General features: G+C 37.0%; 1 protein-coding gene across 5 annotated transcripts; it reads left to right on the forward strand.

The window, feature by feature from the left end:
* Positions 1 to 2968: 2968 nt before the first annotated feature.
* Positions 2969 to 11023, forward strand: LOC131335962 (uncharacterized). 5 transcript variants are annotated; one of them, XM_058371526.1, is made up of 10 exons: positions 2969 to 3234; positions 3390 to 3459; positions 4645 to 4712; positions 5481 to 5542; positions 8205 to 8286; positions 8411 to 8644; positions 9146 to 9274; positions 9387 to 9448; positions 9536 to 9652; positions 10632 to 11023. In XM_058371526.1, the coding sequence occupies exons 1-10, from the start codon at positions 3184 to 3186 to the stop codon at positions 10678 to 10680; spliced, it is 924 nt and encodes a 307-aa protein (XP_058227509.1). In that variant the 5' UTR covers positions 2969 to 3183; the 3' UTR covers positions 10681 to 11023. The 5 variants fall into 5 exon arrangements, with proteins under 5 accessions (XP_058227509.1, XP_058227511.1, XP_058227510.1 ...); XM_058371528.1 differs by having other exon boundaries at positions 2984 to 3234; positions 10638 to 11023; XM_058371527.1 differs by having other exon boundaries at positions 3002 to 3234; positions 10585 to 11023.
* The last annotated feature ends 918 nt before the right edge of the window (positions 11024 to 11941 follow it).

The raw sequence follows: 11941 nt of genomic DNA on the forward strand, positions 1-11941 counted from the left end.
TATACACGGAAAAGGGGTGCTCGAATCAAGCACCTGATTCATATATACACGGAAAATGGGTGCTCGAATCAAGCACCCTACACACATTGGATGCCATTGAATCTCGCGTAAGCCCCCTTGGTTTTTTTTTTTAGAATTTTTCGACGGCTCGGATCGGCCGTCCAGTGGCCGGAGACGGCCTGGCGCGGCCGCCGGTACGATTTCCCTCCCGCCGCCCATTGGTACCTATTTAAATTCTACCAAAATAATTACCCTCCTCCTTATTTTTCAGAACAACCCTTCTTATTCAACAAAAAATAAGTTCTTTTTTTGTTTCTGGAACCCAGCCTTAAATTAACAACAAATGAGTACTCTTTTGAGACCTGGCCAAATTCATGAACACATTCTTGAACAATTTTGGGCTGGTATAAATTGCAATTGGTGATATTATTACATAGGGCTGTAAACGAATCGAGCAGCCCGCGAACTTGGTTCGGCTCATTTACTTTGTTTAGTAAATGAGTCAAGTTCGAACTTGAATTTTCGGCACGAGCCGAGTTTTTCAGCTCGTTTCGTTTGACAAAAGCTCGACTCGTTAAGGATGACTCGGTTCAATTAAAAAGGGTCATTTAGTAAATGACTCGGCTTGGCTCGATAAGGGTTCGGCTCGTTAAGACTTGAGCCTAGCTCAAGCTCGAATTTTTGACTCATTTAGTTAACAAGTCGAGCTCGAGCTCAACAAAACTCAACTCGGTTCGATTCGGCTTGTTTACAGTCCTACTAGTAGCACAGCAGACCTATGCTTCAAGTAATATTGGGCTAAAACTGTCAGTAAGTTATTTGGGCTACTACTATTAGTGAAACATGTATGTTTTTAGGGAGTGATTTTGTCACTCCTTTTTTTGTTAATGTCACTTTCCTTTATGTCTTATATTTTTTGGCATAAAAAAAAGAACTTCAAAAATAGATAAAAGTCAATACATGAGTGTTAATATTACAGCCCAAATGAATAAAAGCCAACTAAACTAAGAGAATACAAGCTAAAAATCAGAGTACAACAAGCATAAAACAAGCATAAAGAATGAAAGTAACTCCCAACGCAAAAGATCCACTTGAGAAGACTATCCGTTGTCAAATGAATAGGATATATCGGTTTCCTAGTGGATTCTGGAAGATGCAGCAAACGTGCCAAAATGTATGCTTGATGAACTTTGATGCGTTCACAAAAGGTGATACTGCAGATGTGAACTGATTGTGCGAGAAAGCAGAAATCAAAAAACAAGGGGGTTGGAATCGCCGGAAGCTCCTTAGCACTTTTCAACTGTTGAAAAAAGAAGAGTCGTTAGATAATTTGTTCTTTTTGTTTTGTGAGAGAAGGAGAATGACATTAATAAAAAAATAGAGTGACAAAATCAATTCCCTCCATGTTTTATATACAACTGTGTTACACTTTCATTTTCATCATTATGTTAAAGTTGGGCTACTAGAATGGCAAGTAAACTGCATTTGTATGATTGATTGATGATTTGAGTCCATAGAATTAAGAGTTGATTTGGCCTAACATTTTTTGGATTGCGAAAAAATAATCCAAAAAAATATAAGGTAAAACTAACACAAAAACAAAAAAAATTAATAAAGCCGAAAAACAATGCAGTAATAAAGTTAGGCCAGATCATCTAGATTAAGGCCCCGTTCTAGAACATCATTTTTAAAAAATAAGTACTTATTTCACATTTTTAAACTAAAAAATAATGTAAATGAAAAATGATTTTTTCGTTTTTTTTTTTGCATTGTTCAAAATATCTCAATGAGATTTATCAAACCAAATTCATATTGCTAGAAAAATTATTTACTTAAACATTATGTTTGAGCTTGAAATTGTCTTTTTAAAAAATAAGTACTTATAATGAGTTCTGAAATAGGGCTTAAATGACCTTATATTTTTTTTGATTTGTGCTTACGCAATTGGGTTAGATTGTTTTAGTTGATGGGTGTAAAAGTTTGTCTGTCAAAGAAATTCCTCTTAGTGAGTTAAAGATTGATCATGTGTTGGTGTTATTCATTTGTAGATGGAAATATATTATCAATTATCTTTGTTTTTCTCTTATTTTATTCAATTTGAAGGATGACAAACAACAAAACAAAATGATATTACCTTATTTTGTTTTTATTTTTTACTTGCACAAAAACTATACTCCTATTACAAAACATGTCTTTCTAAACTAAATTGAAAATTAAAAACGTTACTAAAACGTCCCCTAAATTGGTCTTGGCAAAGCCAATAAATAGTAGTATTGTTAGATTATAGTAAATCCTAACCCCTAAATCCTAAAATTCTCAATAAAAGAAAAGAAAAAGAAACTCTTGGTATACATGTAGCTCACGACACTATTGAGACCCTCTCACTTTTACAAAAGTCTATCATTCTCAAACCCTTCTCATCAAATCAACAACTCAAGTTTTTTTTTTTTTTTTATAGTACGAATATTCGCATCCGCATCCATGCATCCTGACTAATATTTAGAGGACTAATTTAAGCGTTCACAAGAGGAGTTTTTTTTAAAATTTTTACAATTGCAATCGAAATAACTCCCATGTGAATTGTATAAAATTGAGAGGAAAAAAAATAAATAAATAAACCTCCACTGAATAGTCCAAACATGACCCAACTCCCGGCGTTATCTGGTTATCCCTCCAACGACTGAATATATACTATTCATAAGTTCAAGAAAAACCGAAATGAGACACGCAGCCCCAACCTCGTCCGGTTAGTTGGGGTTTTCCCCCACACAATTTATCATAATTTGATTATTAAATTTTGGCAGAAAGAAAGTAATTTTTTATAAATTTAATAATTTTGACGTGAATGATCCGTTTTTAACCGAAATGGAGTGAAAGGTTTATTTAAATGAGTGTGAACTGATCCGAAGATCATCGAAATTCGAAGCAAAAAAGAAAAAGAGACACAGGACTGTTCAAATGCCAACAACACGCCGCCAGCTGAGATGGTTGGCATTGGCCGAAGCCATTTCAGACCTGGCAATAGCCATGGCCACTGTGTACACATGGAAACCATTCATTCTGCTTCGACGTTATTCCCATAAATCCCATTGATAGTAGTAGTATTTACACAGCCAACAAGCAACAACTACGCAAAACATACCCACCAATTTTTCATTCTCCTTTCAGTTGCAGAAGAAGATAATGGGAACCGTCATCGACTCCCATTTTCTTGCTCTTACTGCTATTGTCACTGTACTTGCCTCTCTCTCTCTCTCTCTCTCTCTCCTATGTATATATGTTTCTATATAAACACATGTATGATTGTATGAGTTTTTGTATGAATGCCTCCGCAAATCGGATGTGTTTGTGATTGTGTTTCTAACCCGCGTGTTGTTTTGTTGTTTCAGGTAGGTTATCAATTCTTCTTCTTCATTATCACAGCGCTTCTCAAATTCGACAAAGTTACTGACTTTGCCGGTATTACCTTGTTTTCTCTTATGCTACTTGTTTTGTTTTTGTTAGAATTACCATGTTAGGTTGTTGTTGTGCTGTTTTCAAAGATTCAATTCCCTTGCATTTTCCTGAAAATTCAGCTGTGTTTATGCTTTTGTTTGACCGAAAATGAGGGGATAAAGCTTACAACTTAAAGTTTTAGGGATTCTTAATGGGGTCATCTGGGCGGTGGATAATATACACATATGCCAAATTAGTTAGGATTCCAAATTTCCAAAACACGTTTAAAGGATATTAATACACTTTTCTCGGAAATTCCGTCTTTATATTGGAGAAGTGCGTATGTAGTTTCCGGTCATTTTTCACGTACGGTTGGAAAAAAATTGTCCTGGTAAATGTTCTTGTGCGGTTCTGAAGAGAGTATAATTCAGTTATGTTCAATTTAAAATTCAATGGGATCTTCTGCTTTTGGTTGACGCAAAATGTTGACTGAAGCCAAAAAGTTAAGATTTTTAAGGAAAGGAATGGAAATAAAACATGGATGGACAACTTTCAATTATTTGATTGCAATGCTAAAGGGATAAATAAGTCTTAAAATCGGTTATTGATTGATCCTTTCTAACTCATAAATCTCATTAAACTTGTAGGAAACCATTTTCGACTGAATGGTGGAAATGAAGGAAGCATAAATCCCAGTATTAAGCATTGCATTAGAAAGATTAGCTTTCCCTATGATGGCATTGTTCCCAATTTCAGATTTCGTGTCTTCTTAAATTTTATTTCTTAGTTTCTTACTATACTCATTCATGTGTGTATGTGGGTGAGAGCGTGTGTTTTCCTCCGTGTTCTGATGGAGCCCTGAAGAAAACTCATCATGGATAAAATATGTGGTGCCAAAGAAATTTATATGTTCTAAACTCTTATGGTATTTGTCGGCATCTATGTTGGAAACCACTGACCGAAGGTTCAGGTTGTGGTTGGCTGTGTAAGATTAGAGTTTGTGAGGTTTCCTGAGTTATTTTTCTTTCTTACAGTTAAAGATACTATTGAATCAATTCGTTACTATCAAGCTCATCTTATTAGTGACGTGAGTTTGGTATTAGAAGTGGTTGGTGCACTTTTAATCTTTTAAGTTTTGGTGCTTCTAAACTTCGTATCAGTTCGGTGTTCTATTCTTTGTTGTTTGTTAACGGTGGTTGTTTTTTCCAGGAAGTACCAATTTTGTTATACTTGCTGTATTGACTCTGGTTCTAAAAGGATCATGGCATTTTAGACAGGTATGATTTCGCCTTCCGATTTCTAGGCATGGACCTCGTGTTCCCACTACATGTTTTCCTCCCCGTGTTGTTAACTGGAAGGTACCTTTGGTAACTAAATGTTCTACCTGGAATCCCCTTTTACATGTTTGACTATCAAATTTAGCTCCTTCACAAGATGTATTTCTCATTGAGGTTACTTTTCAAAAAATTCTTCTTGGCTGTGTTGCCTTGTCTGATTGGTTTCAGATAAGAAAGGACTGTAAATTTAAATAACAGAATTACCTTGTCCAAGACTAGTTGTATATCTAAAATATGCTTGTCCAATTCTTTTCTCATTGTTCACTTTGTAATACATGTTATGAGCTGCTTTTTTCCATCTCGATAATGCATAAATCGTAGGAACCTTTAGATGATGTCTGCGAATTCGCAGATTTAGTTGGCCCTTAGCTTCAAAATTGCTCCATTTTCTCCTCGTGGATTTACGAAGGCAGAAAGGCTACAACCTTAACTTTCCTATTTTTCAGAAGCTCAGTAATGTTGTACTGCTCAAATCTCGTGCATATTTTCAGCAATAACATGTACAAAGGATTCTCATGACTTCAGATCTTCCTTCAGAACCTTTTAATACTGGTTTAACATTTGAAACTAATGCTCATAAATTGGTAAACTATGAGGATTTTGTTTTACGTCAAAATGCATCGTAAATAGTACTCAACTGTACAGCACAGTCCCTTTTGTTTTTTGGTGTTATTTCCTTGTTAAGATATTGCACTTCTATCGTTTCAGGTTGTCTTGACCTTGCTTGTTGTAGTATGGGGTCTGCGGCTCGGCTTATTTCTATTGATGAGGTACAGTTGGGATAATATTGCACTAAGGGTTTTTTTTTTTTTTTTTTTTCACAATACATTCTCCAAAAATGATTTAATTTGTAGTTCTATCCTCATGAAATACTGAAAAAAAAATTGACTTGCAGAGCCGTGTGCACCTTTGTAGTTAGGTTATTAACATACTTATCACATTCTTATCATTATATGTAGCTACTCTGTCACTCCCCATAACATCTATTACCATGGCTTCTTTCTGAGATGATCCCAGAATTTTGTAGGAGAACCTGAGTTTACCTTGATTCTAAAACCTAGCATAGTAACTCTACCAAGTTCTGAGTTCGTGTCTGTCAGTGAGCATATACCCTTCCATATACCTTAAGCTCTTCCATTCACAGGTACTTTGGGCCACCAGCTATCCTCCTCCAATCCATATCTCCTGCAAATAACCATCACCCATAATGAGTCTCTTTCCTCACTAAACCTTCACCACCACTTTGCCAAAAGTGCCACATTATGTTCCATCAATTTTTTGATACGAAGTGCCCCCAAAACTTCTGCTGCTTGCCACTCTATCCCACTTCACCAAGTGTCTTCTTGTTGTTCTCAGAACCACCCCATAAGAATTTTCCCTGGATCTTTTCAATTGATTTTGCCGCTGGCACAGGGATTTGGAAGAGGGTCATGATATAGATTGGTAGATTACTAAGTGTTGATTTGAAGAGGGTGACTCTACCTGCAATGGATAGGTATTTCCTGTTCCAAATTGCAAGTTTCTTCTTAACTCTAGGTTGCCATGTCTGCAGTCTCCTTGTATTTGCACCTGTTGGCAAACCACGAAATTTCATAGGAAGCTCCCCCATCTGCATCCCATAGACTGAGCCAAAACTTGCAATTCCTGATGTTCAACTCCCACCCCACATGACAGGCTTTTAGAAAAGTTGATCTTCAGTCCGGAAAGCATTTGAAAGCACCTCAGAATTCTTTGAATGGTTAAGATCTCCAGTTGGTCATTGTTACAAAAGATGAAAGTGTCATCAGCAAATTGAAGATGAGGTACCACTGCACCTTTAGTTCCAACATAAGTACCCTTAACCATTCCTAAATTCCTTGCTCTTTCAAGCATGATGTTTAAGGTCTGAACCACAACATTGAAAAGGAAAGGGGGATATAGGTTCACCTTGCCTCAGTCACCAATAATGGATGGCAACACTTTCTTAATATATGAGCCAAAAGGCCCAAAACCTTACCCAAAATTTTGCAAACTCAACCAATCATACTAATGGGTCCAAATTCATTAAAACAAGAGGCACCATCAACCTTAGGAATTAGTGCAATGAAAGTAGATTTAAACCTCTTGCCAGCTTTGCATTTGCATAGAATTCTGAGAAGAACCACAGCATATCCTTTTCCATAATCCTCCAAAACTTCTTAACAAATGAGAAATTAAACCCATAAGGTCCTGGCACTTTGAGATTGTTGCAATCTTTAACAGCAGCCAAAATCTCTTCCTTTCAAAAACTTTTTTCAGCATATCCACCTCCAAAGAGGACAGAGTTGTAGGAAAAAATCCCTTAGAGTTGGTCTGTTCACATAATCTTCTTTGAAGCTGTTTTGGAAATGCTGGACTGCAGCATTTTTAATGAGAAAGGGGTCTTCCAGCAAGACACCATCCACCTTAACAGATCCAATTAGGTTTTTCCTATATCTCTTGCTTGCAATACCTGGAAGAACCTGGTGTTTCTATGCCCCAATTTTAGCCTATCTGATTTTGATTTCTGCCTCCACGCACTCTCAACCAATCTTGAACAGTTTACCATACGTACAGCTTGCAGCTCTTTAAGGAGTACTGAGATGCCTTCATGCACAATGTTCTGCCTTTGCGGGACACGGGGACAGTAATTCAATGCATATCAGAACTGAAGTTGACAGATGATGATTTCTGGTTACTGGTTCAAGTCTGCATTATTTTTTTTTTATCATCAAGTCTGCATTATTTCACTTGTCCCACATCACTCCCTGACAAGCTCCAAATGTTCAAAAACTCTATAAGATGGAGGCCCGTGTGACTACTGACAAGTAATGAACCCTAGCATGTGACCAAAACACCTGTCTTGGTAGTCTGGAGAGGAAATTGGTCTTATTTGTCAATAGACTCATTACCCATGTATTTTACCCGGAATTTGTTTTCAGCTGAAGGACGTCAAGGGGGTTTCACCTATGTACAGTACCTTCAAGGAAATGTAAGATACAAAAACTGTACACCTCCCAATTCCTGCAAAACTCACTAGCCAAAAAGAAGAATCACTCCTTCAACTGAAAATGAACATCGTATTATGTTAATTTTAGTCTATCTGCTTCTGTAAAAGACCACAATTTATCTCTTGAAAGTTACCCCATTAAGAATTGTGAGTGATCCTCTCAGCCTATTTTTTTACTATTTTGGCAAGCAGTGCCAAATCGTATTAGTTTGTCATCCCAAAAGTATTGTTCTTGAGATACTGTTCCCTTGAGTTGTTGCCATGTTTCGTAACTTGTAACAAGAGGACGCCTGGGCATGCACTGTTTGTTCTGTTGTCATGCCTTTCTTTTGGTTTTGTAAATCCTGCAATGTTATTGTTATGTGGTGTAATATGCAATTGTAAACAATCCTCTTGAATTATCAACATTTGATTGTTTGTCTCAGGATTTTGCAATGGGGGGAGGATCGACGCTTTGATGAAATGCGGGCGAGTTTGGGAAAACTAGCAATGTTCTGGGCATTTCAGGTACTCTATCATTCTCTTTGACTATTGGATATGCAATAGCTCCATAGTTGTTGTTCATACTTTATATGTTGCTGTGTTATATTTTCATGTATTCAATTGTTGATTTATTCCTCCATGGTGGTAGGCGGTCTGGGTCTGGACTGTGAGTTTACCTGTGACAATCGTTAATGCAAGTGACAGAGATCCGTCTCTTCAGGCTGGGGACATAATTGGGTGGATTATTTGGTCTATTGGTATCTCTGTAGAAGCTACTGCTGATCAACAAAAGCTGACATTCAAGAACTCTCCAGACAACAGAGGAAAATGGTGCAGTGTTGGACTTTGGAAATACTCTCGTCATCCAAACTATTTCGGTGAGGTTAGTACTGCTTATTCTTCACTTGTTATATGAACTTCGACACTAAAAATGCTGCACTATTTTTTCATACATCCTATATTTGTTGAAGCAAGTCATCGAAAAGGACCTTTTTGACCTTTACCAACTTATAAATTGATGGAACCTCCCTCCAGTGCCTCCACCAATGGATGTAAGGAAATTGACACTGTGACCACTGTTCAAACCTCAAATGAAGAAAGTAGCCTATGTTATTCTAGCGGGCCCAGGAACTTAGCTTGCTGTGCATTAGTGAGTCTCGTATTTGGGAAACATTTATCTACATTATCAGGCCTTATTGAATAGCACTAGGTATCTTGATTTTTCACCAGTAACCCAATACTTTTGTCTTTAAATTGTGCATATTAAGTTCCATCCATCCCTACCTACCCCACAGTCCATCCCTTCACCCAAAGATTTCGTTCTTTTTTTTCTTATTCTTTTTTCTAATTTCAATTTATGTCCCTGGATGATTGTTGTTTTCAGATTTTTCTTTGGTGGGGAATTTTTTTGGCTTCTACACCAGTGTTGAATGGTGCTGAGTGGCTTGTTGTCCTGGGGCCATTATTCCTTACATTGTTGCTTCTGTTTGTCAGTGGTATACCCCTGCTCGAGGTCCGTGATTCTTTTCATATGGGGTTTCTTTTTCCCTGCGTTTTCTAGCTTCAAATGTTAGTGCCATCCGAGGATGCTCATGCTATAAAGTATAAACCTATCATGCGAACAGGAATCAGCAGATAAAAAGTTTGGCAATGTTCCTGCATATAGGGCATACAAAAGTACAACAAGGTCAGATTCAGTTTTGTTTCTTATTCTAATGTTTACTCTCCTAAACTTAGTGGGAAATCATGAAGCGTAGAATTTTACCTGTACCAGCCCTCTGATTCCACTGCCGCCTGTAATCTACGGGAGCTTGCCCTCATGGTTCAAGAAAGCTTTCCTCCTTGAGTTCCCTTTCTATAGTCGGAATCTGCCTCAGGAAGGGCTAAACTGGTAACACCACATTCCTCAATTAACTGTGCTCTTCATCGTAAATCCACAAAGTTTTGCTGTGTAATCATTTAAATCTATTTTTGGCTTCATGCTCTTCAAACTGAAGTAGTTTCTATTCTAGCAGAACGCATAAATACACACACATACATGCTATGTGGAATTCTTGACAGAGTGATGTTAGTTATCGTATGTGCCCCATCGGTGCGGAACAAAAGGCCTTCATGTGGGTCATAGTTACAAGAATGTTGCTGCCATATCACTGTTTGCTTGGCATATTCCTCATCATTCTATCCATCTTTTGGCATTCTCTATATGAATACAAGAAAGAGTAATTCACCCATGAAAGATAGAAAACATAGGAAGGCATAAAGGAAGCTGTAGCATCGATGATTAAATATTGAATAAATGTTCACCATATTTACATTGATCTTTTGAATGCTTGATATGTGTTATCGTAGTTTGCTCCATAAAGGAATGCAGCCGAATCTTTGAGTAATTTTTCTTATACTTGAGTAATCCTTGAGTGTTAGCATAAGCAGTTGCTGCTCCATCTTGTGTCGGTTGTTCATCATACATGTGCATGCATGAAATTACTGTTTTTAAGTTATGAAACACGGGAATGTTAGTTGCATACTTCCAACATAATTCTGTAATTTCATACTTTTTAAGAATTAATTTTCGGACTAATATGCTAAGCCAACTGTGTTCAACAGCTATACTTTTTGTAACATCAACATGTTAATGTCATAACTTTATGAAGCCAAAGCAAAAAAATTTATACCGGTATTTGTTTAGAATTGAAAATTGGCTGGGACCATCGCATTGCTATTACTGGATGTGGGTGAACTACAATGCTTTTGTGATGGAACGGCCTGACCGTTCATGCATTTTTAACACTTCCCTCCCTCTCTCTTTAATGTGTTTCCATGTAGCTCAGACAAAAAGTATGTTTCCAACTAGTAATTTTCTTCTGTGCAAGGAATAGAACAAGCAGCGGACAGACAAGCCAGCGGATGAAAATGCGTTAACTGCCTGATGAACCTTGAAAGAGTAGATATCTTCCCAATGCATGTCGGTACTCTGTCTCTCGCTTGGCTGCTAGGATCGTGCGCAGGAGCTGAGGGTTTGGTGTAATTGTAGTTTCTTTCAGTTTTCTTTTGCAATATTTACATTTTCCTGATTTTTTTTTCACTCCGGAGCAAGAAACTGCAGTTACCTGGCACTTGATTGAGTTGTTTAAATTTGTTAAAGGTTTCTCGTTTAATGGCATATCCTTACTTGGAACAAAGAAACAAGCACTTGAATGAAGAAAATTGCTTTTTCTTCATTAGAATCACATAAATAGAAGTTTTAAATATCAGATCTACTTATTGATTGGAGGAAAGGGATACCATTTTTAGGAAACCGGGGACCCCACAGTGCAGGATGGACCATTGATTGTAGAGATGGAGGGCTCGAATCACGCACTACACTCTTGCAGTGCACACTGCACTACCGGGTCTCCGTATCCCCTTATTGTTGCTTTTAGCCTACGTGAATACTAAAAGACTTGTATTTCGAGAGTACTTATTCAACTCTTTTGACTCTGCAAATTGCCCTCAAAGAATCAAGCCCTCCCCGAGTCCCGATTTCTTTTGGTGCACAAATTGAGGATGCATGTGCTGAAAAGTTTGTTCAATTGAAGTAGGCAATTTCAGCTTTGAAGTAAGGAAAATATTTATTTATTTATTTATTTATTTTTCGTTTTTCCCCAGGTTCAAGTGAATTTTGACCTTATCTCTATCCATTTGTAGTAGTAATAGATTATTGATGATTTGTCAACTTGCATTACTTTTCTTTTATTTGCTTTATCTCAGTAAAGAGCAAATAAAAGATGATTTGGCTCGCACGGCTGGTTATTTACTTATTCATACATCACCGGCCACCAGCAAAAATAGAAGGAAAAAAAGCAAATACCTTAAGTTTAACATTAGCCAAGTTATGAAGGCACGTCCGAACGTAATTAGATTTCTAACATTAAATCAACTATCTTCTTGACTTGTCAAAATAAAAAAAAAAAAAACAACTATCTTCTTGTACTTCCGTCAAATACAATCAGAGTGCATCAAAATCCATACACATTGAAAACAATGTGAAGATACTCTCGGTAATAGTACTACACACACAGCAAAAGTGCACAGATTGGTCCCACACAAATAATTCAAGCCGTTCATTAAATGTACAACATTTTTTCAAGGGTCCCAACGAAAAATTGGCTCAATCCAATATTTATAGGTGCTCGATTTAATT

The sequence above is a fragment of the Rhododendron vialii genome, chromosome 8a (genome assembly GCF_030253575.1).
Source record: "Rhododendron vialii isolate Sample 1 chromosome 8a, ASM3025357v1".
NCBI lineage: Eukaryota > Viridiplantae > Streptophyta > Magnoliopsida > Ericales > Ericaceae > Rhododendron > Rhododendron vialii.

Bases quoted from the DNA above. Each gene is read 5' to 3' on its own strand.
- LOC131335962 (XM_058371526.1), top strand. From the start codon at position 3,184: ATGGGAACCGTCATCGACTCCCATTTTCTTGCTCTTACTGCTATTGTC. The intron at 3,235-3,389 runs GTACTTGCCTCT...TTGTTGTTTCAG, and splicing joins CTCTTACTGCTATTGTCACT to GTAGGTTATCAATTCTTCTT. The intron at 4,713-5,480 runs GTATGATTTCGC...CTATCGTTTCAG, and splicing joins GATCATGGCATTTTAGACAG to GTTGTCTTGACCTTGCTTGT.